This window comes from Pithys albifrons, chromosome 3 (assembly GCF_047495875.1).
Source record: "Pithys albifrons albifrons isolate INPA30051 chromosome 3, PitAlb_v1, whole genome shotgun sequence".
Taxonomy (NCBI): domain Eukaryota; kingdom Metazoa; phylum Chordata; class Aves; order Passeriformes; family Thamnophilidae; genus Pithys; species Pithys albifrons.
The window spans coordinates 25,397,036-25,423,479 of record NC_092460.1 but is presented as its reverse complement, the minus strand read 5'-3'; the positions used below and the strand labels follow the sequence as shown (position 1 = coordinate 25,423,479).

General features: G+C 41.1%; 1 protein-coding gene and 1 non-coding gene across 2 annotated transcripts in view; both read left to right on the top strand.

Annotated features, from left to right (window-relative positions):
- Positions 1–26,444, top strand: part of STAB2 (stabilin 2) — an 83,471-nt gene that overhangs the window by 8,098 nt on the left and 48,929 nt on the right. Inside the window, exons 5-21 of the mRNA XM_071551065.1 lie at positions 488–557; positions 2,921–3,016; positions 3,322–3,447; positions 6,835–7,031; positions 8,057–8,190; positions 13,006–13,139; positions 14,927–15,009; positions 15,684–15,833; positions 16,998–17,141; positions 17,898–17,960; positions 18,052–18,171; positions 18,779–18,832; positions 19,489–19,569; positions 20,915–21,067; positions 24,015–24,077; positions 24,849–24,932; positions 26,141–26,227. Of these exons, the coding sequence (XP_071407166.1) occupies positions 488–557; positions 2,921–3,016; positions 3,322–3,447; positions 6,835–7,031; positions 8,057–8,190; positions 13,006–13,139; positions 14,927–15,009; positions 15,684–15,833; positions 16,998–17,141; positions 17,898–17,960; positions 18,052–18,171; positions 18,779–18,832; positions 19,489–19,569; positions 20,915–21,067; positions 24,015–24,077; positions 24,849–24,932; positions 26,141–26,227 (1,839 nt within the window). The remainder of the gene's footprint in view (positions 1–487; positions 558–2,920; positions 3,017–3,321; positions 3,448–6,834; positions 7,032–8,056; positions 8,191–13,005; positions 13,140–14,926; positions 15,010–15,683; positions 15,834–16,997; positions 17,142–17,897; positions 17,961–18,051; positions 18,172–18,778; positions 18,833–19,488; positions 19,570–20,914; positions 21,068–24,014; positions 24,078–24,848; positions 24,933–26,140; positions 26,228–26,444) is intronic.
- On the top strand, positions 19,746–19,818 carry TRNAR-CCG (transfer RNA arginine (anticodon CCG)). Its single transcript has one exon. It is a non-coding gene; the product is annotated as a tRNA-Arg (tRNA).

Sequence of the window (26,444 nt, the reverse complement as noted above, 5' to 3'; positions counted from 1 at the left end):
GTGCAATGTTGCTTTGCTGAGAGTGCAATATGTAGTGCTTAACTTCAGGCAAAAAGACTTTTTTCAAGAGAACAACTCAAATTAATCTTTTATACCTCCCCCTATACTGGTCGATCTATTCTCGATATCAAAAATGCTTATCCTGAGGACATGTGAAAGACAGGAGAGGAGAAGTCAGAAAATGCAACCTAACAATTGTGAGACTGATTTGGGCATTAAGCTTTATTACTGTACTTTATTGTTAACTTGAAATCTGATCTGAAGATCTACAAATTATTTTTTAAAAATGGAGGGGGCAGTGGGGGGAGATTATTCAAAAAACAATGTTTTCCGTATAGTGGTAATTATTTTTTTATTGGCTGATTGAAACATCCATGTTATTTTCTTTTGGCAGCAAAAGATGCTGTTTTCAGGCTGCTAAGCAGGTATCTCTCTGTACAGAACACATGAGAAATGTAAGTTTTTATTTCCTTTGTGTGATTCACAGAAAGGGTTTGGTGGGACAGCCTGTGAAAAATGTGCTGAAGATAATTTATTTGGTCCTGACTGCACATCAGGTAAGTTTGAGTTTTCTTTATTTGATTACATAAAAGAATGTGAGTGAAAGCTGTATTGAGATTAAGAAATCAAGGGAAATGCATAGACGAGGGCCCAAAGATTTCCCATCAAGTGCTGCTGTCTGCTTCAGAGAACTCAGTGGGGAGAGAAAATAAGCAGCTACTCTATTCCTCATTCTCATTGGGTCTGGATTCAACTCAGGATTGTACAGAAAACACCCTCAGTGTGGTACTGCATCTTGTCTTCCATATTTTTGTTTTAGCCAACAGTCCAATAAAAATTAGGGATTAGAATCATCCATGTGTTCCTGCAGGTATGGCTCCCTGTTAGCCAGTTATCATGGTTATATGCTTTTCAGCCTAAGTTATGGATTTGCATTTGTTTGATCTAAATACAGGAAGTTAGGGTGCTTAAAATATTCGGTGGGAATATATTAAATGCATAATATGTCATGACTTACATTGTTTTGTTGTGATTTTCAAATGTATCTACAAACCAAGCCATCTGTATTAAGGCATGAAATACGTGGTATTTAAATTAGTATATCTGACTCAAAAAAGATCATTTTTAATCAGGCCAAAATCTTTCTAGCCTAATAGTCCATGCTGGAGGCCAATAGTTTATAAAGAGTAGAAACACCCAGAGACTGCATTCTAACTGTAGTGTTTAAAGGTTCCTCCTGGATGCATCCTTCATAAATTATCTACCTTGTCCCTGAATCCAGCTTTCTTTTGCTCTTCACTATATTCTGTGCGAAGGAGCTCCATAATTCTGTCGAAAGTGTGAAAAAGGGTGGGTTTGGTTTAGTTTGGGTTTTCAGTTGGTTGATGATTTAAATGATTAGCCATACTGCTATCAGGAGAGGTAGGGATCAGAGCTATGTACACTTTTAAGAAAGTATATTTATCACAAATTTATATATTTCTATAACATTTTCCAGTCTTGACTATTTCTTAATGATCTCTAGTGTTTTATTTACATTCCTGACCTTGCTGAAAATAAAACTGATAAAGCAGAAATCTGCCTAGGAAAAAAAATTTAAAATCCATCTCATTCTTAAGGGTTAATAGTTATTTATCACTAAGTAAAATGCCTTTTCTTCTCTCGAGATCTACATAACTTTACTTCCAAAGACTCACAAATTATCTCAATTAAAATAATCTGTGTTGGCCTTTCTATGCTAATCCTACACCACTGCTGACTCAAAGGCCCTTTTTCCACCAGCTGTCCACTGGATGCCAGTATTGATACACAGAAATGTAACTGAGCCAACATTTTCATGAAAATAAGGTACTTGAATGAATTCAATATTATAAATATAATTATTTTACAAGAAGCTACTAGAGGATTCAACTGCATATTCATTTAAGCAACATTTTACACTTCAGCTTTCAGATATTTGAGCTCCTCCAAGTTTTCTAGAATAAATAAAATACAAACAACATTTCATTTGTGGCTGACTGCTTTTCAAGACCTTCGACATTCCTGGGTTCATATTATAACTATGAACATAGGTAGGAAGTTAATAATTAATTAGTACAGGTGAACACGGAATATGTTTTTAAGGGGAAAAGGAAATGCTACATCACTGCAGCTTAAACATGAAGTCACCAATACAACTCTGTACAACCTAGAGGCTTTTCCAAGTGTAACTGTTAATAGCCTTTTTAAAAATCTTGATTACCACAAATCAAACAGTTTTAACTAGAAAGCTTTTTGAATATACTTAAGGCTTCAAAAACCACTTGTAGCAGGGTTTCATAGTTGCTTGGACTCTGAATGCAGCATCTTGTGTGCTTATTTTCACAGAGTTTATAACCAGAATATAAACAGAAATTACAGGATACAGGAAGAAAGAAAGAAGCCTGAGACTTACAAAATTATTAAATATGATTTTAACTAAATGAATTCTGTTTAGGGATGGGACAAAAAGTCATAAGACTCCTCTTGGGGTGTTTGAGAGACAAAAAGAATTGAAGCAAAACCAAACAATTTGTTAACAGTTACAAAAATGGTCTATGTTACATGTTATATACTATTTTGGCTCCAAATTCTATGTCCAATTTTAAAAGTTTTATAGCATTAGCAACTAGTCAATTTGGTGTTTATAGTGCGTGTCCTGTGAAGATTTTCAGACCTCAGGCACTTAAATGCCTTCAAAAATTAGTATGTTATTTACTGATGTGTGCAACTGCAAGTGTTGATCTTCTCACTATCAGAAGCCCTCAAATTCAGGCACTCAGGTCAAAGCTTTGTTTGGCCAAAGCTGTTGGCCAGCACACTATTTTCTATGAGTAACCACTAATGATGTCTTTCTGAACACTATTATTATGCAGTAAAGCAAATCCATTTCTCCATATAGTTTGTGACTGTGTTCATGGAGTATGCAACAGTGGAATTACAGGGGATGGAACATGCACTTGCTTCTCTGGATACAAAGGACTCAGATGTGATCAGCGTAAGTAGATTGTTTCCTATATAAGATACCAATTCTAACTGTATCAGAGAGGTTGAATGTAAGCACGAATGTAAAATTATGTCAGGTTAGACACACAAGAGCAACCAAACATATACCAAACCTTAAAACCTGTGTGTGTGCTCCCATAACCATCATCACCACTAAAATCACCAGGAAAAAATGTTGACAGCAATGGGATCCATGGTGCCTAAATCAGGCACACTTTGAAGTGGTTTACTGCAGAATGCAATGCCTCCTGATACAATACATGGGCACAGTTTAACGTACCACCCTCTGTCCCTCAGCAATACCTGAATGTGAGGCCTTGCAGTGCCCTGCAAACTCCAGATGTGCTGCCTCAGGTGAGGATGGAAGACAACTGGAATGCTCCTGTCTGCCCAACTACCATGGGGATGGTACACGATGTGAACGTGAGTAATTTTCATGTCTACCCTGTTCTTTGAATACAGCATCATTAGTATCAGATATGGAACATGCTTTAGAGCTAGATCTCACCATCTAATTTTTCTTGGGTTCATATCCCAAAGCAAAACCCAGAGTCCTTCAGGATGAAACTAAATCCTGATATATGCTTCAGAATCACATCTGTTTGATTGCTAACAAGTTTCAGTCCATGCAACCAGACTAAAGCTAGTAAATCCCCTTGAAATATATAGGGTGGATATGAAGTCATCAGTGCTCAAAAATCCACTCCTGTCATATTCCTCTGCTTCCTAAAGTTCAACCTCATATCTTGCTTCCTTAAACTCATAGCTTGCTTCCATAAAAATTGACAGCAAGTAAGGGCTTATATTTATTGAACATCCATCATGTGGCAACTCAGCTCCAGGCAATAAGCATAAACTCTACAGACAAGTAAACCTCATTTTAGCTTTCCTATTTTTCATGAAATAAAGTTAATAGAATCTCAGCTTGATGTAAAGTCTGGGAGTCTTTATAAACTCCTCAGCTTGCCACTGAATGCTCAAATTAACTGTATTATAAGAGTCCAGGGTTTCCTTCCCCTACTTATGTTGTGTCTCGGAGCACCAGCTCTTCCTTCTAGACCAATTACAACAAAGAAAATTGCTTCATCTGATGTTGGAAGCACTATTTAGTAAATGTTGGCTTGGATCAGGCTATAAATGCAATGCTTTTATTCTGTGTGGGAATACTTGCATTCACTCCTCTTGGTCCTAAATATGGTGTCATCCTCTCTGCGTGGGCTTGAACACCATCCAAGAGCAAGATACAGAATCATAGAATCATAGAATCGATTGGGTTGGAAAAGACCTCCGAGATCATCGAGTCCAACCCTTGGTCCAACTCTAGTCCATTTACCAGATCACGGCACTCAGTGCCACGTCCAATCTGCGTTCAAAAATCTCGAGGGATGGTGAATCCACCACCTCTCCGGGCAGCCCATTCCAATGCCTGAGCACTCTCTCTCTAAAGAATTTTTTTCTGATATCCAACTTAAATTTCCCCTGGCAGAGCTTAAGCCCGTGCCCCCTTGTTCTATTGCTGAGTGCCTGGGAGAAGAGACCAGCCCTCACCTGGCTAGAACTTCCCTTCAGGTAGTTATAGACAGTGATGAGGTCACCTCTGAGCCTCCTCTTCTCCAGGCTAAACAACCCCAGCTCCCTCAGCCTCTCCCCATAGGGCTTGTGCTCCAGTCCCTTCACCAGCCTTGTTGCTCTTCTCTGGACTCGCTCCAGCCCCTCAATATCCTTTCTGAACTGAGGGGCCCAGAACTGAACACAGTACTCAAGGTGTGGCCTCACCAACGCAGAGTACAGGGGAAGGATCACTTCCCTGGTCCTGCTGGCCATGCTATTTTTGATACAGGACAGGATCCCATTGGCCTTCTTGGCCACCTGGGCACACTGTTGGCTCATGTTGAGCTTCCTGTCAATTAGTACTCCAAGGTCCCTTTCTGCCTGGCTGCTCTCCAGCCACTCTGTGCCCAGCCTGGAGCGCTGCAGGGGGTTGTTGTGGCCAAAGTGCAGGACCTGGCACTTGGCCTTGTTGAACTTCATCCCATTGGAATCAGCCCATCTCTCAAGTCTATCCAGATCCCTCTGCAGAGCCCTCCTGCCTTCCAGCAGGTCGACACTCCCTCCCAACTTGGTGTCATCAGCAAATTTGCTGATGATGGACTCAATCCCCACATCTAAATCATCAATAAAGATGTTAAACAGGACTGGACCCAATACAGACCCCAGGGGAACACCACTGGTGACTGGCCGCCAGCTGGATGCAGCTCCGTTCACCAGCACTCTCTGGGCCCAACCCTCCAGCCAGCTCCTAATCCAGGAGAGGGTACACTTGTCCAAGCCATGGGCTACCAGCTTTTCCAGGAGTATATTATGGGAGACAGTGTCAAAGGCCTTGCTGAAGTCCAGACAGACACATCCACAGCCTTACCCTCATCCACCAGGTGGGTCACTTGATTGTAAAAAGAGATCAGGTTGGTCAGACAGGACCTGCCCCTCCTAAACCCCTGCGGGCTGGGTCTAATCCCTTGTCCACCCTGAAGGTGCTGTGTGATTGCACTCAGGATGAACTGCTCCATAACCCTGCCAGGCACGGAGGTCAGGCTGACAGGCCTGTAGTTGCCAGGGTCCTGCTTGCAGCCCTTTTTGTGGATTGGAGTGACATTCGCATATCTGCAAGTCATTCCTCAGGGAATGTGGGGTGCTTCGAATAGGCAGCACAGACAAGTGAGACACAAAGAAAATGCAGAAATCAGCAGAAAAGGAGGATGTTAGTATCTCCTCTTGGGGTTTATATTCATGCAGCCTGCATGGATGCTGATCCTCTGTCCCAGTGCTGTTAGATGCTGGGGTCATCTGTGGTTTAAAACAGTGTCCTTTATATTTGACTGGGAAGCACAGGACAAACAGCTCCTCCCTAGTATCTAAATATGTAAGGGAGGATACCAGTAGCTGCCTCAGGCTCAGGTTGGAGGTGGCATTGCTTATGGCTGATTTGAACATGGGAATACTGTGTGTGCATGATTCCACACAGGAACAGAAAGCTTGAAAGAATAAAGCTGATCACTGCCAACTCTCTCAGACCCAGCTGAGAGGGAAGGGAAAAGTGGGGAAAACAGTAAGAAGCACCACTTTCCAGGTGAGTCCAGGGCCTGCCATCTCCTAGCTACAATGTGTGCTTAACCGTAACCTAAACTGGACACAAAGGTGTGAGAAGATGCTCTCCAAGCACCGCTTGATTTTGAAAAAGAACAAGCAATGCCATTGCCTCAAAAAAATGGTTCATGGAAATAACTAGTGACCTTCTAGTGCACTCCTGAAACTAGAGCAGTGTTGAAGACTAAAGTACTTGCTGGCCAGTTTTCCGTGTAGCTGAACCAATGACATTATATTGTTTAATTATCAGAAAGAAAACCGCAAAGGCCTATTGTATTGAAAAATATTTTCCAACTGATCTAAAATGTGCTTAAAGCTTGTACAGACCTTGTACCAGCTACCTGACCTTCTCTACTTAAAATCCACCAGAAAACAAGGAAATAGCTGTGATATTTTATCAAGCACGTTACAAGTTTTAATGTGTTTATAACTCAATTTGCCAAGTTAAGAGATCAGTTCAGTTCAAAAGCAAACAGTTGGTTGCTATGTTAGCATAAACACATTCCTCCCTTCTGCTTCATGTCGCCACCATACTTCAGACCTGGCTGTTATGAAAAGTTTAGTCTCTCTGGGCTTTGTTTGGCATGGAGGTGCTCTGGTAAATCCTCATCTCCAATTTCAGAACTGTGGGCAATAATTAATATACCTCTCTTCTTTTTCCACAAGCTATCAACCCATGCTCCAAAGAAGTCTGCAATCCTAATGCCAACTGCATTTACCTCGGACCAAATCAGTACAAATGTACCTGTGAAGAAGGCTATCAAGGGGATGGTCAGGTCTGCTTACCCATAGACCCTTGCCAAGCAACACACAGGAACTGCCCTGCACAGTCCACCACCTGCATCTATGACAGTCCAGGAAAGGTCAGTGTTGCATGAGGGCCCCAGATGTTTTCTATGGCAACTGCCTAAGAAGAAATAATGCTCTGTCTCCAAAAAGAAGCCATGCAGGTATGGAAACAGGTCTCAAGGAGATCGAACTCTACTCCTAGTTTTGGCATAAGCCTTGACGTTAACCAGGAGTGAGTCTTTTTACCTCCTTTTTCAACATACATATATCATATTTCCACCTGTGAAAATGGGAATGGGAATGGTGTTCCTTTTCCTGATAGCATTTTGGCTCCAATTTGCCTCCCCAAAATGAATTGAAATTGAAATTAATCTTCTCCCAGTTAAATTTTGTCCCTCTGACCTCAGAGGTCTTGTAGGACTACCAGGCTTCTTATACAAGTATCACAGATACACACTAAATTTAGTTTATTTAATCTGGGTCTTCAAAGACATCCAGTGAATGCCATTTTATAAAGATTACACATTATTCACAATGTTGGGAACTGGCTTGGATTTTGCTGTGTAAAACTCACACCATCAACAATGCAGGACTTGAGAAGACCATACTTGGTTTGCTTGGAAACCCTGAAGAGACAAAAAGGAACCCAATCACCCAGGGTCATTTTGCAGTTCCTGGTCATGTCTCAGTGAGCTGCACACAGCTGACACCCACAGGCTGGTGCATACAAAGGCAGTGCTGACACACCTTTGTTTTTAATAGTAAGCTTTGGCACGCATTTTGGGAAGCAAAGGGCTGTGAGTGGGAACTGAGGTAAAAAAAATTGACCTAGACACACTGATTTTAAGTGTTTTTTGGTCAGAAAAGTGAACCTGCAGGGCTTTATCTGTAGATAATTCATCTGAGAGTCAGTAGTTTTCTGGAGTGGATAAAACCTAGAAGGGAGTTGTATAAATATCAGTAAGTTTTATATTTGCATCTGAACTCACCAGATGATTAAGGCTCACTGTCTTCAAACCCTAGTTCCAGAAAGTACACTGAAAACCACAATTTGTGCATGACTAATTTTTCTCTTTCTTCTCACATCCTTCTGATTTAGTCCCACTGTGAATGCAAGGAGCATTACACAACCTTTGTACCTGGGAAAGGATGCAGCATGACGGACATCTGTGAAACAAACAACACCTGCCATAAAAAAGCTAAATGCTTAACAGTTGCACCAGGACAGATTACGTGAGTCTTTTAAAAGTTTCACACAGTTTCTCCCTCCTCCCTCAGTAAATGGGTTGCTAAAACAAATCCAGTGGATGAACATCTCCTGAAGGTATCATTAATGGTTCCACTATCAAGGGCAAATCGCAAGATTTAATGGGGTTAGGGTCAGCCAATTAACACAGTGTTAAATTTCATCAGCACTTGGAGGTTATTTCTACACTAGTAAATAAAAAGGACCAAACCCTCTTTTCTCTTCCTAAGGGCAAGGAGTATTGTCTGTCTCAAAGCTAAAGCCTCTTCCAAAACAGAGTAACTGCCTCTTGGCAGCAGTCCCTGGCACATGCTATCCCTTCAGCTGTGCCTGGGCACTGCCTGGGAAAATTCTATTTGGTGTGAGCCAGAAACATGCCAGGCAGCTTGCTAAAAATTAATCAGCATTAATTATCATGGGACAGCACTGGAGCCCTGCCTCTTTTTAGTATACAGTTACAGATAGAACTAGGGAACCTGACCCCCATGGTGTGAAAGCAACACCAACTTCAGCAACTTCCTTAAAACCTTGAGTCAAGCAGGTGGGAAACTGCAAAACCTTTGGCAGAGTTTGTTTTCCTGTGCAGAAATATGGTACTCAGATGTTAGGAAGTAAGTCAGTTTCAATACTAAACTTAACAAAGCTCTCCTAAACCACAGAATTTGTCTTACATGTTTCTATAGTCCAGTATAGCGAGTACTGGATTCAAAGAGCTGTCCCTGAAATATTAGTTTTTGAGAGCTGAGAGTTTGAATGTGAAAGACAAGACAGGCCATTAATTGTAAGTTAGGAACAAATTATCATATTGGTCTATAGACAAGAAAACATTCACTCGGGAGAATATTCTCACTGCCAGTTCTTGCATCATTATGGAGTTTTCTCTGATATCAACATCATTTTTGTATAAGATACTGGGCATTTCAAAGAAACTTATCTAGAATATCCCTTAGTTCATTTCTAGACCATAGGATGCTACTCAAACTGCTCAATATATACTACTATACTGCACAACATGAGTTGAAACTTTAAAATAAAATTCTACATCACACAAATCAGGAGCTTTTTATTTCCTAATTAATCACTATTTCAATGTTGCAACACAATCTTTAAAAGCTGAGGAAGCTTTAAGAATTCTAAAATGGGAAAACTAACAATTTATGATTGGGGATGGAAAAAAATAATCCAAATGCTTTGCACATCATTCATTCAATGACATTTAATGGCAAAAACAAGTACAGAAGAATGGAACGGGATTCAAATCGAATTACAACTATCTGTTTGGCAAAAAAACATTGAAACTATACTGACTAGTTTCCAACGAAGGAAAATCCATTTATGAAAAAGGAACTTTACAAAGAACAACATTGATTGCTAAATGTGGGCACAACAAATTGATTTTGATAAGTTACAGACTGTTTTGGCTGCATCTCAGATTTTAAATGTATTTGGGAGGGCTTTTTTTGTGGGTTTTTTTTTCCTTCTTCTACAACACCAAGCTGTAACATAGGCCAAAAAACTGCATGGACTCCTTTCTATTGTTTTGGGGTTTGTTTTTATAAGGACACAGTTGTGCTATTATCTGGCCCCATATAGAGAGTTCTACTTTCTCCAGATTCAAATGATTTGTGCAGAAATAAATCTCTCATACAGGCAAAGATGCAAAAAAGACAAACATGTAGTTTGTTAGGATAACACAACAACATCCTGGAAAATCACAATTGCCTCTGTTTTATGTTCCCATATAGAACTTTCCTGAGTGAGTACTGACACTTTTCTGTAGCACTGCTTCAGCACAGTTATGTTCAGCCCCACCCAGAAGCTACTAAGCTTCAACCAGTGCAGAACTACACTGCATATCAGATCACAACCTCTCTGATTTCCAAGGAGAACAGTCTTTACACCAGTTAAACTCTATTATTTTCTTTTTTAATCCCACTCTTATTTTTACTCTATGTCTTCAATCTGAAAATTAGTAGCTTTATAAGCCAAAACTCTATTATAGAGGTTTGGTAAAATGGGGACAGAAAGCTGACATTTCATCTTACAGAGAGATACAATTTTCTTCCCTCTTCCCTGAGTAAGCTGAAATAGTGATAGTTCCCACCATTTGAGTCCTGCCTATCCTGCCCATGCAGCATACCATGAAAACATCAAACAGCTAAGCTTAGGTAGTCCAGCTGTTCCTCTTTAGAGGCACCCAGCCCATATGCTGTGCAACCAAAGCAAAACCTCTAAAGCCATATGCACTGTGAGTTGCAAAGCAGTTCCTTCAAACAAAGCTAAGACAAAACAGACCTAGTCATTCATCCACCTGGTCTTTAGCAAACCCAGTCACTCAGAGTAAATTATGTCCTCGGAATGGGTGAGGGAACAGACAGGTTGAAGGGTCCAATCCCATGCAACAGGTGCTAACCTGTAATAGCTAAATGCTTTCCCTTGGCATACAAGTCCAAACTATGTTAGTTGGACACCCATGCAGTTATAAGCAATATTGTCCTCAGAAGGGATGTTTCAAACCATGTAGGTATTTCTATAATTCACTGTGCTTCTGGAAATGATAGCCAAAAAAAAATACTCTGTTTAACCACCTGGTTGTATATGAACATTTGAAGAAAAAGAGAGGAAAGCTTTATTTCAAAACCTTGATCTGATTTGTGCAATGTTCCAAGTGTAGGTCCTTTTTTCTACTAAACTATTTCTCAGCTCCTTTGAAGCCTCAGGTTTTTTCCTCTCTGTTCAGAAGTGGAAGGGGGTTATCTACATCAATATGGCAAAATTTACCCCACCAGAAGAAGAAAGAGATCAGCTCCCAAGGCACAGCTGCTCCTCAGTCCCAGCCCTAAATCGTTCATTTGGGCTCCACAGTCATAATCTCTCTGCCCAAGAGATCCCCCTAAAAAGAAGAGGACTCAGAATCACATCCAAAAAATTTAAGATGCCTTTAGTCTGCCATTTTTACCAAGGGTAATGAGTCAAATGAATGAGTCAAAGATGGAGCCTCTTGGCCAAAATCCCAGCACCCCTCTGAGACTGTATTCAGCTCCCTAGATTGCAGGGACTGTGGGGATTTTCAAATACTATTGCTGCTATCACCAGAGGCAGAGCTACTGCAGGGACCATATGTGGCAAACAAGAGAAGGTTTGGCATCAGGTTGATACTACTATGGGGTATGAGTGGCAGATGTGTGTTTCTAACAGTCAGCACATGCAAATGATTAGGCCATCAGTTATATAAAGAACATCTTTTGCTCATGTGAAGTAATGTTCCTTCTCCAATTATCCCATTAGGAAAAATATCCAGAGAGATGAATCACTATGCATAGGGCTTATATGAATACTGAACATTCTGCAGACTTAATTAGGAAAGGCACTTTTAAAAGCCAGTGTTTGACAATACATACCATAGAGCTGTTTAGTTTCCTAAATAAAGTTAGGGGTTTTTTTCTGTTGTGTGCATTGACATGTGCCTGCTTTAATTTAGCACTGAGGATGAGTAAATGCCTGGGCTGACAGCTCCAGCCAGTCTCCCAAATGCAGGCAAGGAGGGGCTGACTTTCTGAAGACTGAAACAGAAAGAGCTCAGATTGGCAAAACCAGCAGGCATCAACGGCCCCTCACATTGAAGAGGCTTGAGGAGTCCAGATGTTTCAGAAAGAATTAACCCCCTCTCCTGGTGAACAGTCAGACCCAGTTGCTTTTCAAAATGCACAACCATTTGTACCCATTAGCATCTAAGAGCAAGGATAAGTCAATCACAGTTGACAACCAACAATTTCTTCCCCATCTCTCTCATAAGGCTGAGGTCTTTAATGGCCACAAGATCCTATTTCCATGAGGCATGTTCCCTCCATTATAGGACAGAAAATGGCAGGCTGATGCTTGTGGCGGTTCTTTCATAAATTTTACATTTTGCCTTGACTGCAACACACTACATCAAATGTAGTGTACATTGAGCCCATCTTGAGGCATTACCTGTCCATAACTTGAGCACTGCAACCTGCATCTGGTTTAGACATCCATAGTACTGGGTCAGGCCTTCATCACTGGCACCTCTCACAGTCAGGTGAGGGATAGCCAAGGTGTTACATATGAATGCTATTTCCAGTATAGAAACAGCAGCAACATAAAGTATACATCTAAAAAAGCATGAGATTTTGTGCTTCAATAGCTTCAGAAAAAAAATGTTACAAGTACTAGTATTATTGCCCCAAATGGTTGCATTTCTTAAAGGGCAGGGTAACAAACCATCACTTTGCTTTGTTGAAAGGACTGACAACCTTGTCTGCTTTTTCTACAAGACCCATACAGCTATTGCAAGGACTGATAAGTTGCCATCACCCCCTTTAACGCTGCCAAATCCCACATCATGAGTGAGGTCTTCACAAAACAGCCTCTCTGCTGCCAAGGTAGCACCCTACATGTTTATGCTGTCTCCCCTCTGCCCACAAACAGGCAGGTTCAGTGGCTTTCTGGGCTCCAGCAGCTTTCTGTGCTCAAGCACCTCCAATATTCTGGGACCAGAGGCTGCACCACATCCAGGGACGTAACACAGCCCCAGTCCAAAGGTGTCCTGCAGCGTGGTCCCTCCTGGCCCAGCTGACAGGAGTACATCATGTCAGGCAAGAAGCCATTGGGCTGCCATGCACACTGACATACTTCACAGCATGCAGAAACAAAGATTAAAATGCATTGGTGCTTCCTGAAAATGTCTTCAGAGAAGCAGTAGGTAACAACTCACACCAGTTTATTGAGAGCCTCGATGACACCACAGGGCATCAGCTAACATCACACTCTCTTCATAGGTGTACATGCCAGGGAGGCTCCGTGGGGAATGGGTTTGAGTGCTATGGAAACATCATGGAGCGCCTTCAAGAACTGAATGCAGAAGTGGGAGGACAGTGGCAAGGCAAGCTGACATCCACCCTATCACTCCTGGGTAAGTAACCACATGCAAGCAGAGTCAGCTTGTGCCCATTGGGTTGATCTTGCTCTGTCTTCCCCCAACGCCACTGCTACAGGAAGGTGCCACTAACAGCATGACACAGCATGCATGTGACTCACTGCGAAGTCCCTCAGACCATCTAAAGCTTCTTTGCTCATCGTGCCACACAGTATGCAAGAACTTCCAAGCAGAAGTGCTAAATGTGTTGCCATCACCCCTCACCCATCAGTTAGTATCACCCACCAGTGGATTTTGCCCCAGAGTGTAATGAGTGGGATCATCCCACTTCTTCTTCCCTGCTGCCACCAATTTGGACAATTGAGATTTGATCTAGAACACACAGCAGTCCACCAAAAGCACTGGCATTCCCAGCTTGGTGTCTCTTCCCCAGTCCCTAGCTGTCAGCAGTGGCATTGCTTTCACAAGGAAAGAGGCCAGAGGCAAGAGAAAGGGCATGATCCCATCCACTGTCTCCCTCACCCTTAGGACCCCACACCAGAGCACCTCAGCCATAGTTGGGGGCACTCCACCTTGCAAACTGCCTGAAGAGGTGACATGGAACCTCTGAGGGCTCACAGCTTCCAGCTTTGCACAGTTACTAAAGTCACTTTGTCAAGTGAATAGCATAACTGTGCTCACTATCTTCTCTTACATGGCGAAAAATTTGAGTTATGAACAAACACTGCTAAAATTGAGCTGGATCTTTGTGTTAAACCTGTAAGTGTGAAAAATAAAATAATTTTCTGATTAATATAATTTGCTCAGTCCTTTTCACAGAGCCCAGCAATTAAAATAAAGAGCGTGAATTCCTGACCAGAATGGAATGAGAATCCCCCATAGCTGGTCAAGGGCAAAACCTGGTGGTGACCTTCACATTCAACACTGAAGACCAATATCAATTGCCCCAAATCTGTGATCTCAGCTGCAGTTTCTTAGTGTGTTTGTCTTTAAGTGTTTGAAAAGTGTTGAGTGACACCATTTGTTAACAATACAGACTTCATGTTCTGTGGTTAAGTTTTGGACATAAATGTGCCATGATTTACCAGCCAGTAGCTACAAGGACACATTAACCATACAGATTATCTTACAATATTTTCACTCCACACTGATGTCTTTCAAAAGCTAGGAATATACAGATGTTTTGTAAGACAACCTATTAACTTTGAAATATATTCTGTGGTACAACACACCTGTAATGACAGTAAAGATTTTTTCATTTCTGATTTTTTACCTCCAGAAAAAAAGAGCTGAATATTAGAAATATTTAATGCCTACAGCTGCAGAACCAGTGGTCTCATGATGCTGTCTTGGATACAGAAGAACCCTCTGGGTAGTAAATGAACTCTAATTAACTTTCAGTGCATAGGTTTTGATTAACACTTGCTAATATTTGCACTAACAGCAGGTTAACAGCAGCACATCCTTCACTTCATGGAGACTGAACTGATTTAAAGCAGAAGGCTGTCTTTATGTAAGGACACACCTCCAAAGAAACTGCTGGTTTCATGTCCATTGCCCTGGCCTGCATGCCACAGATTCCAAGCTGCCAGAAGCATCCTGAATATTTTGCCTCATCCTGAGTAAATGTGCAGCAGCACCTGGATTTGGCATCCCATCTGTGTCTTATCTTCTAAGAACTTGGACTTTAGAATCTTAAATTAACATTTAATAACCACAGACAGTATTCTAGCTTATTCTGCCCTCGCATACTTTGCATAGCCACTTTGTGCAATGAGCTTTTCAAAAGGCAATTAAACATTTTTATTTCCTCTTCTCAAAAGAAAATACCTACGAATGGCCACTGAGCAGTCTGGGACCATTTACTGTGCTTGTACCAACAAACAAAGGGCTCAAAGGCACAAATGTAAGTAGACAAGGAAAGGAAAAAAGGATTTACATTAGGTGGGATTTGGCTCATTCAGAAACCTCTCATTTGTGTTGTTTTGATTGAACAGATACAGAAGAACTCTTTGCTCTAGTACACTATTGGACGCATTTAAATCTAGGGGCCAGAGACTGTATTCTTTCCACTTGAAATAAAAACAAAATGATTTGGTGAGTTAGGGTAGAACACTGCCATGCTTCAAGTTTTGGACTGTCTTACATGGCTGTGATCAAGGTCTTGTCACTTGCTTGAGACAGGGGCTGACTTAAGATCTGAATTGTCAGCAGGGAGGCCTACAGGTCACCTGTTACATAAGGTAGATAAGAAAATAATGGCTTTGGTGAGTAAAAAAGGGGGGAGGAGGTCAATATGTGAATAGTCAGCATCCATTACCTTCCACTGATGTCAGGACAATTCTGGAGGCACTTTCTGCTCGTACAGGTAGATAAGGGTGTAATGTGAGCTGAACTGAAACCAAGAGAGGTCTCCACTTTGTTCAGACTCCATCACCTGACTTCAGAGGAAAACATATAATTTCAGAATGTATAACAGCTGGAGAAGACAAAAAAAAAGCATTCATCAGTTCACCCTGACTTTTTTTTTCTTTAATAAAGCCTGCATCAAAATAAATCTCTGTTGCTCTGCTTTTCTAGATAAAAGATCTTCTGAATAATAAACAGAAAGCCCAGTACTTTGTTAAACTCCATGTTATTGCTGGTCAACTGGACACCAGTAGCTTGAATAATACTAGTGTAATATATACTTTGACCGGAAAGTCAGGAGAGATCTCAAAAGGAGAAAAGGTAAGTGACCTTTCAGCCTTCCACAGCAAGAGTACTGCTCCCTGTTCCTTCAACAAGGAGTAGGAGAGTTCTTTCTGCAGTGAGACATCATGCTGAAGATAACTGCTGGATTATGAAAAACAACAGCTCTGGACATGCATCACAAACGGTTTCAAGTAATTCTTGAAACCTTGCTGGCATCAAAGGTCCCACTAAGACCAGCAAAACTCAAAAATTTTAGGCATATCACTGCTGAGTGGCACAGCAAACTAAGACAGACTGCATTGAGCCCAGTGTTTATGCTGGAAATCTGTGTACACTGTTCACACAGAGCAAGCACTGACTGCACTGCAGATCCCACTGAGCATCAGCAGCCTCTGAAAGTTGTGGCAAATAGACGTTGTCAGCATAAATAGAATGCACATGGCAATTAACCATGAAAAATGCATAGTAGAGTTTATCACTAGCCCAGCTTACCTGATGTCAGTAAATGTCAGGACAGTCTGAGCTCACAGTTTAAAATATTTGTTCTCTACAGATGATATACTACATTTGATCATCTAGAATTATTGTTCTTGGTCCATTTAGTGTCCCTTAATGGTTTGGGCCTATGTGGAGGCTGAAATGAAATAGTTCTCATGTTTTGCATTAGATCAGTCGTATCTGAGATCTACTTTGTATCTTCAACGAGTATGCACTCCATTTGTAACAGGAAAATACCATTGCTGTCTGAGTCCTGGTTTTTTTCCTGCAGGCTTCAGTACAGTGCAGAATCAGCAACATTTTATTGTTTCAAATATACATATAATATAAGGAAATGGGTTGCAGTCCCTTGAGATTACAGGAGCTGACCTTTTCAGTACAATGACATTTTAAGTCATTTCCTGGCAAATATTTATTAGTAGCAGTCATCAGAGCCCTTTCAGGTACACTGCTCTCACTACAAGGCCTGTCTGCTTCTATTCTGAACTTTGCCATCCTGGAACAAAAGATTGTGGTCCTGATCCAAAGACATGAATTTTTTCCATTTCCTTGATAAGCACTGGAAACAATCTTTAGCCTCCCCAGATTTAAATTGTTCACATGTTGGTAATGGAATGGGATCTTAGACTGCATTCAACATGTGTACTCTGTGTTGTCATTTCATAATAAAGAATTCACTCTTCATTGCCTGGTTTCTTTCAGGATAATCAATTAAGAATAAGAATCCAAGGGGGAAGAAAGAAAGGAAAACTTTTACAGGGAAATATTATTGCTTCCAATGGAATTTTGCACATTATTGACAAAGCCATGGACAATGTGGAGCCAAGGTTTGAAGGCAGCAAAGAGGTGAGCCATAAGCTACATACATGCAATGTCAAACTTCCTCTTAAAATAGTTTCATATTGATTGAATGCAAAGGAGGGTGATTGGCAGCAACAACAAACTCTCCTGAGTTATTGCCCATCAGCTCAGCAAAGCAACATTCAAAGTGAAAAGCAATGGTACAGTTTTCACAGCAAATAGACATACACTCTTCTGCCAAGCAGCTCCATGGAGGATTTGGACTCACTGCATTTGAATGGTTCTTTGGAAAATTGGCAGTTATGATCAGTGAATTTCACTGAATTCCAGAACAGCATACAAAAAGGAGAGAAATCAGGCAAGACATATTCAAAGCCGTAATTCCTCCCCCCAAAACGCTAATATTATAAAACCCAGTGATTTTGGGTGCTTTGGGGGGTTTGATGCCCTGCTTATCATAATTCCTTAAAAGTTCACTTCTTACATGGTGTTTTTCCAAATATTTTATTCCTCTGCCCTTTCTCACTAGGGATGAACAGATAATAACCCTTTCCTCATTTTTATACTGCTTTTTCTGTGACTACACAGGACAATGACAAACTCTAACTATATGACAGCAAAGCACTAGGACAAGAGTGCTACTATCGCAGCCATTTCCAGGAAACACTAATCACTCAAACAAAAAGAAAACCAAAATTTATTCAATCTGTCATAACTGAGACTTGCAGAGTAACTCAGGAGGTGTGTTATAAGAACTGGCATTTATTCCATGTTGCGAAACTAAAACAAATCTTATTTCAGGAAACCATAATGTCAGTACTTCAAGATAATGGAAGATACAGCCTATTTACATCTTGGATAGAGGTAAGGATACAGAAAAGCAATTACATAAACCTATTTCAGATGCTATTCAATATTAATATGTAATTTCACTTTCATTTTTAAACCAAAACAGAAAACTGGCCTGGGAATGGATTTACAGCAGGACAACAGGCCTTACACAGTCTTTGTTCCAAGTAATGAGGCTTTGAGTAACATGAATACTGAGGCTCTGGATTACCTGCTCTCTGCAGAGGTATAGTCTTTCTATAAGGCAAATCTTTCTCAAATAGGAGATGTATACATGTTGTCCAGTGTTCATCTAAACTAAGCTCCTATGATCACGGTTTAAAGGCATCTTTAACAATTAAAGATCAAGACAACACAGAGAGGAAGAGGACTTGGGGTCTCCCATCACATATAGAGACAATGATCCTCCACACCAGACCCCTAATCCTCTGCTCTTTCCCAGACATCACAACCCAGACAGCCACGTGGCAAAGCCCCAGATGCTCTCCTGAAAGGTGTCACCCTTGGTGGGAACAGTCCAGGGGATCAGATGCCACAAGGGCCCCACTGGATGGGAATCACTGCTAAAGGGGATATTAGTGCCAGGTTCCCAGGCCACCTCCTGCCTCTCCCAACAAATATGCGAGTCATGGAAGGCCCATATCAAAATAAAAGGTAGGAGTGAGGGCACGAAATGTCAAGATGGATGCTACAAGCTGAGCACCACCACTAACCAAGGGGTTTCCGATGCACCAGCCAGCATTGCTGTTCTCATCCCCATGTCCTCTCAACAGGCCAGGCTGGGTTTGTATGACCCAATCTGGGCTAAAACAGCCTCTTTCCTGCATTGGCAGGGCTCATGGAAGTTGCTGGAGCTGGTCCGATACCACATTGTCTCCAATACCGAGGTGAGTGCAGCTGCTTTACCAGCTCAAAGCATAAGAGCAAGAATCACTGTCAGGGGTTATTGTCAGGACTGCTAGCACAAGTAGCTCTCTCCGAGCCTTTTCTGATAAAATCAGACTTCTGTTTTTCAGAAGGAGCTGTGTTTATCATCTTCTAGCAAGGCCTCTGTTTTAACTTGTGGGGAACTTCATTCCCACCCTAGTCACTGTTGTGGAGAAGGAAGGAAAGAAGTGATCGTATCTTTACTGAAAGGTCCCACTCACAGCATCTGAGGTCACTCCCAGCACAGAGTGGGATCAGAGGCATGAGGTCCATGTGTACCTTCATGGGATATCAGCACCACCATTTCTACAGTGATGTGCGGACAAAAACAGGGCTATTTTTAGGGAGAATTGTTAACTTTACTTAGACTGGTTGCTATAATTAGAAGAAAAATTAATATTTCTTTGAGCATCAAGCTCTTCACATGCAGCCACCAGCAAGCTCAATCATAATTTAATGACACAAACTTTGGTACACAAGCAGGTTAGTCAGTTCAAGGCTGCATGCATTGATAATAAGGTCATTTTTTCACCTCAGAGGTCTTTCTTGAGAAAACTGCCTGGATTTGGAACATAATGTTATTACATTTCTTTTAATGAATTTATATTCATTTCAGCTCGAGGTTGCCAGCCTTGTCTCCATAGAGCACATCAGAACGATGGCAAAACAGTTAATTTACTTTAACAGGACCAGCACTGTAAGTCGCAGCTTTCCCCTATGAACAGCTCACTCTGATCGAGGCAACTGTTTGCATGAAGGGGAAATAAAAAAGGGGAAATGGGGGACATTAGCAGAGCAATTTCTTGCTACATTGAGGCGGGAATTTTCAACTTGCCATTCCCACATACTATTATTACTACTATTATTACGGGTGGTCCTGTGGTGTAAAGGAGAGCACTCTGGACTCCGAATCCCAAGGACCTGAGTTCGAGTCTCAGTGGGACCGTCCCCTGGCAGTTCAATGCCTCCCTGCCATCCCATCTCGTCAGATCTCGGATGCTCAGCAGGGTCAGCTCCGGTTAGTACCGGGTGCTGTGACAGTCCTGAGGACTTCATTGTCACCATCCAAGCTCGCTGGGCTGTGGCAGATGGACCTCAGGACGTAAACAGTGGGGCCAGTTCTGCACATGCTGTGCCTCACCTAAAAAATCCACTGTGCAGGCTGGAAGGGCACACCCACATGGGGAGAGCCCTGCCCAAATCTTCCTTTGTGAAGTTTGGCCATACATACATACATTATTATAAAGGATGCAGAGGAAGTGATTGATACATAAGGACAGCCTGCAGGTTTTGTTTTTGTCTTTATGATTAGCCCCAGTCCAGGAATGATCCTCATTTATGCTCTGCCTATTTAAGGGAAAAAAAATTTAAAAATCTATTTAAAATATCTTAAATCATTCTGTTACATGTTTTAGTCATTTTAAACACTTCCCAGTGAACACAAAGATATCCTTTAATTCTCTTTACTATTATAGTCTGATCCTGGTGTAGCTAGTGAACACATTTTTAAAGGTGTTAATTTGTCAGTACTTATGCAAAAGCAAACTGATCTGTTATTTTAGCTTCCTTCTGTTCTGGATCTGAGATGCAACTATGAAAATTCTTATAAAGGCAGAGCAGTTGCAGGAATAAATGTAGAAACAATACATTCTTGTTTTTTTCTCTCTCCTGTGAATTTGCATAGACCCCAGATTCTCTCTCACTTCCCCCCCCCTTTTCCTTTATCAGAGAGTAATAAAGCACGCTTATACCCACTGAAATCAGTGCCAGAAGTCATCAATACTCTTCTCATTTTGGCCTGCCTGTTAGTCAACTGTTCTACAGGCCAACAGTGCAGATTCATAGGAAAACCTTAGGGTACCTCTGTTGTAGGTCAATATTCAAGAAAATGCACAATGTACATGTGCTCCTTGCATAAACAAGCATAATAAAAATTAGTCAGTTTAAAAGAAATATGACTAGAAAGTAATTTTTAAAAAATCAAATTGTCAGAAATTGGGAAGCTACAAACATCTTATAAAGGGTAATTTATTGTTTCGTAGGGGCAAGTCCTGGTGAGTGGTGTAAAAATGGAAGAAACAGATATTGTTGCAAAAAATGGTCGCATTTATACTCTTGAGGGTGTTCTTATCCCACCCACAATTGCTCCAATTCTACCACATCGGTGTGACGAGACAAGAAGTCAGGTCACAAAGGTAAGAGAATCACAATGAATCCATAGCTCTTTAACTGTTCTGTTAAAGGCACTTCAACTTCCTCTTGACTACCTTTTTCTGATATCATCCATTAAAAAGGGGTATTTTTGGAAATTATTATACAATGATATGCAGCCACCAGTCTAGCAGTACCACACAGAAACAAATAATTTGCAAACAGGGAACTCATATTAACACAGCCTATACCACTTAATATAGTTGTTGCAGTAGCCCTTTGAAATATGTTGTCTTTCCAGGCCAACTCTGTCCTCCAGTCCCTGAATCCCTCTGTGCATACAAGTACACAGGAAACAGTGTCAGGTTGTCAAGGAAACTATTCCAGATCAACATTTCCTCTTCTACTAAATATGGAGGAGGAATGGAGACAGCAAGTTAAATTATTAACATAATAATTAATTTTATATTTATGTATTAGAAATGTGTTATTTTCAGAAGCCAAAATTTCCCCTAGCACTGCTTTCTTTCAGAAATAAAAGTGTTTTGTGTTTAAAAGAGTGGATTTTGACATACCCTGCTCAGTTAGGTAAAGTACAAGCTTTTATTTGGTAACATTCAGAAAGTATTTCTGGTAAGAGAATAGAGTATCAGACTGAGGTTTTTTCTCTTGCAATAAGTGTGGCTCCACTGAGCTGTCACTGGGCCATGTTCAAGTGCATATTTAGGCCAGTAACAGTTCTGATACAAGACAAAAACATTTATTGACTTAACTTACACCAATCCAGAACCACAGCCTTGAAATTGTTCCCAGCAGAGCTGGACAGCATCAAAATGTAATGAAGTTTTAAAACACTGGCAGTAATGATCTATTATTCTGGCAGGAACTACAAAGTGCTGTACGTGCAATATAATCATAAACCAGGCAGAGCTCCAAGCAGCCATCTCTGATGCAAAAAGCAATCAACAGCCAGAACACCACAGTAATCTGAATTCCTTACCAAAATCCTACCTCAAAATTAAATTCTAGATCAATCAACCCAAAAGCAACGCTGAGAAAAAAATTATTTAAAGACAAAAATAACAGTGTTAGTCACAAATATTATTTCTCAAACTCATGTTAGGCACTTCTGCCAGCTTTGAAAGCTTCATGCATAGTTTAAAATACAGCTACTTATTCAAGGTTTTAAGCAGAACACTGCTAGCCAAGAGAACACCAGAAGGGAGTGATGGCTTTTTATGTTCTTACTTTGCACCAAAGCATTTCATCACTCTCAGAAAACAGGAATGACACCACCCCATAAATACCACTGGTATTTAAAGAGTTAAAAGACACAAACCTCGTAGAAACTGGTGGGTCTACACACTTACAAGTACTTTACATCCCTAAAGATGAAACGATTAGGCTAAGGCATCCATAACCACGTAACCATATCCAAACAATGAAAGCTGCACTTGAGCCTAATTGAAGAACAGTTGTGCTTATTCTTAATGTCACAGAGAGCACAGAAGGGACAACAGGTCCTCAATACCTGCCTCATGTGTGAACTGTGGCAGATTTTGATGACCTCTGACAAGAGGTGCTCTAAGCACTGAAGTAGTAGCTGACTCTCTGCTGCACCTCCTCCCAGAGGTAATGGCCCCAGTGGCAGATTTAACAGAGGAGAATATATGTCTGTGCTTCAATTACTTTAGTGCAAGGACACTATCTTAATTTACTGCTGAAAACAGGCAGATCTGACCTTGCATGGAAGTGCAGACACTTTTCTCTGTCCTGCACTGTGATGTGGCAGAAGGGAGAGACAGGACTCCCATCCTCCAGAAAAGGAGGGAGCAGGTACATATCAGTGGCTGAGCCCATTCCAGGTAGAGAAACAGACTAAGTAAATAACACCAAGTGGCACTGAGCAGCAGGAAGAGTAACACCAATGGAGGGAAACACTGTCCACAGCAATCAACCAGAGTTTTAAGTTCTAAAGGAGCATAGACACACTTGCAGGGATTTTAAGAAGCACAAAGAAAGGTGAGATCCTAAGTCAGTTTCAAATGCCTACACAACTTATAAAAGAGCTTTTGTAATGTCCAAATGTATTTGCCAAAGTAAATCTGACCCCCAAACCTTTAAAACATAGTAGTGGCACTGGTACTGGAACAATTTGATGCACAAATGCTTTTGTAAGTCTGGTCCGTGTTTTCTTTAAGTGCTGTACAACATTAGAGACTACTAAATCCAAACCTGACTCTAACCTGTCACAGCTCTGACAAACTCCATATCCATGCTCTGAAAGGCTTGACCTCTCTGAAGTTATGGCATGTTGAGCTTGTAGAGGATTCACCTTTAAAACTGCCACTGGCGTTTATGTCTTTTCAGTGCTGTAACTGTCAGTCTCCGACACCACTACATGGTGATAAATTAGCTGGTAGAGAAAGGCAACCAAAAGGTGAAGACACAAAAATAGCTAAATATCACTGGACCTTAGCAGAGTACAGGATCTATGATGTGGGAGCAAAGAGTATTTTTCTCTTTGCCACCTATACACAATAAAAATTTATGTTCACACTGTCTACATAAAAAACAACTAATTTGTGGTCTTCCAGGAAGAAATAAAAAATTCTCATAGAGCTTAAGTGTGGAAACTGCATTAGACTCTCTGAGAAAATCAGTTAATTTGTTACACCCAGTTGAGTAAGGGACACCAGTGCATTTGTGCCCCTCTATTCTGCTCAGAAAGCTTCATGTCCTTTAAAAGAAAGGAGTGGGGAAAGGTCAAATGAAGATTAAAATGGGAAGGTGGAAGTGAACAACCACTCCGCAAGAATCAAGACAGCAGATCTAACCCCAGTGCTGCTCTTCAGATCCAGATTCATGCTGTAACATTTAAAAGTCATAGAACAGATGTATTAAAATTTGCAGGGTGTATCATCCATAAGTATGTATTCTGCAGTTGGTATAATGCCTTTTCAAATTTCTATCCTTATTGTTTCCTTCCAGGCTGCCTGTGCAGGCTGTTTATCACATTCATTGGCTCCTTGTCCACAGGATTCAAAGCCCATCGTAAGTGACATTTCCTGGTGGATTCACCAGTTTTACAAAATGCATAGAGGGAAGGCATTCCTGTATGTGATTACTTGATTATTGCTCCCTCAATACAGTGAGCAAAAGAACCAGATATGAATACAGGAGACTGCATACAAGTACAAATACAGATAGTATTTTAATCTCTTTTTGGCAATGACTGAATAATCAGGTAATTTCAGTATTATTTTATTTGTGGTTGCAAGACCCCCCATATACTTCATAGAAGCTCTGACATGTTTCTCAGGTGATGTAAGTTCTGTTTCAGCACAAAAAAGAGGTGAGGAATGAAAATCACTATGATGACACTTTGAGAGTTAGTAAACTAGATATGTTTAAAATAGATCTCACACCTGTTAAAAATTTCCCTTTGATTAAGCATCCTCCCTGAAGTAACAGTCTGCAGACACAGGTTCAGGAAGGACTGAAAATCTTCCATCTGCTTTGCATCTAAGATGCAAATCTGGCTGCATGTTTCTCCACATACAGAATTCAAGTCTAGCTACCACAGGAATTTTATTTCCCATCTTATAAAAATTCACTGGTATTAGTCCTATAAGACAGTGTCCAGTAACAATGAAAAGAAATTTCATATTAGGAAAAAAATACATAATACAATAAAATTTTAAAGTACAGTACTAGCGAGGTGCTTTCTGTTCTCCGGTTAAATTGTGTTGTGATATTAAGATTGTACCACAGAACACTGTGTTCCTAAGAAATACTAATTCTTCCACTTTATGCATGTTCCAGCCTTTCTCAAAAAGGAGATGTATTATTGAGCGCCCAACCTTTCAAAAAGTCGGCTGTGCTAGAGCCTGCAATGTAACAATGAAGGTACAGAGCTATGGTTCCTTAAGGTGAAATGTATGTGAAATAAACATATATAAACCTATATTTCAAAAATATTGCTTTGTACATTCTGAACTTTCCTTTTGGAGTTGAAAGAGCTTTGGAGATGTGCAGGTAGCTTCCACACACTTCTAGAGCAGGCTGAGAGAACCTACTGTAAATCTTAGAGGCAAACAGCAGGCACATTCAAGAGAGGTTTTTCATCTGTCATACATTATTGTCAACAATGCACTCATACTCTGCAGCAACTTTCATGTAGGGCTCCAAGCCCAGTTATGTTTGCTGCCCCATGCAGTTTCACTCATGAAGAACAGGACAGCTTTGTCCCTCAGGGTCATAGCCATTCCTGTCCCAGGACTTCCCATGGTATCAGATAACAATGAATAGGCAACACTCACGAGAACTGTGCTCCAGCTACTAGCTTGACAAGTCTAGTTCTCACAGAATTCATTAGCCTCTAAGAAGTACTTACACCCTCCTTTCTCCTGGGACTCCTAAATAGGCTTCTGCACTTCATGAGCATCACTTAGTAACAAGCAGATAAGTCTACAAACTGTAAGCTTTGAAAGCCTTTTCCATGTTGCTATTTCCTTTGACTAACACATATAAATGAGGGTTTTCCCTAATACAATTTTGGTGCTTTTGATAAATAACGGGATCAAGCAGGCAATTCATGAATATAATAAAAGATGCAGCTGAAAAAGCCATTTAGGGTTGTATGGTGGCTTAGTCCCACACTGGTGCAGAGGGGAAAGAGGAAGATCAAAGCAGCATGTCTGGCTGTCAAAGCATCTATCTGGTGTGAAACATCATCAGGTTCCTGATCTCAGATGCAAAGGAGACTGCCTACCTCCCAGTTCCACTGCACTCTCATTGGCAAACATGAGAGTGCACACAATATGAGCAAACATGCACAGACGCATTCAGAAGCAGGGACAGGATTTCCACCACTGAGTCTAGTAAGAGCAAGGGAAGGATCTGGAGGTCTGTGCATCTCCTTCTTGGGCTGCCAACACCCTGCCTGGTTTTAATAAGGCCACTGAATGGGTGGTTCTCATCCAACACTATCCTTTTCAGAGCCAGTTACCCCTATGGGCCTTTGCCAGAGGACCAAAACATTATGGAGAGTAGCTTTTTGTGCACTGGCTCTGAACTGAGGCACTGGAAAAGAGGATATTTGCTTTATTTCACAGGAACCAAAGTGTTGCAAAGGCTTCTTTGGCCCTGATTGCAGTCCATGTCCAGGAGGTTTCTCCAAACCCTGCTCAGGAAACGGGCAGGTAAGAAGATCAGCACCCTGCTCTCCAAGGGGGGAAGGGCAGGCTGTGTCCCAAAAGTCCATGGAGCACTTCTGTACAACAGGAATGTTGGGCTCCTCAAGGCCTGTCCCCTCCAATTATGTCCAATGAGAGTTGCGAATTTCAGGTTCAGTTATATAAAGAAGGGAAAATGAATTGGTCCCCTCTCAGATGTCCAAATTGCAGATTCCTGTGGTTC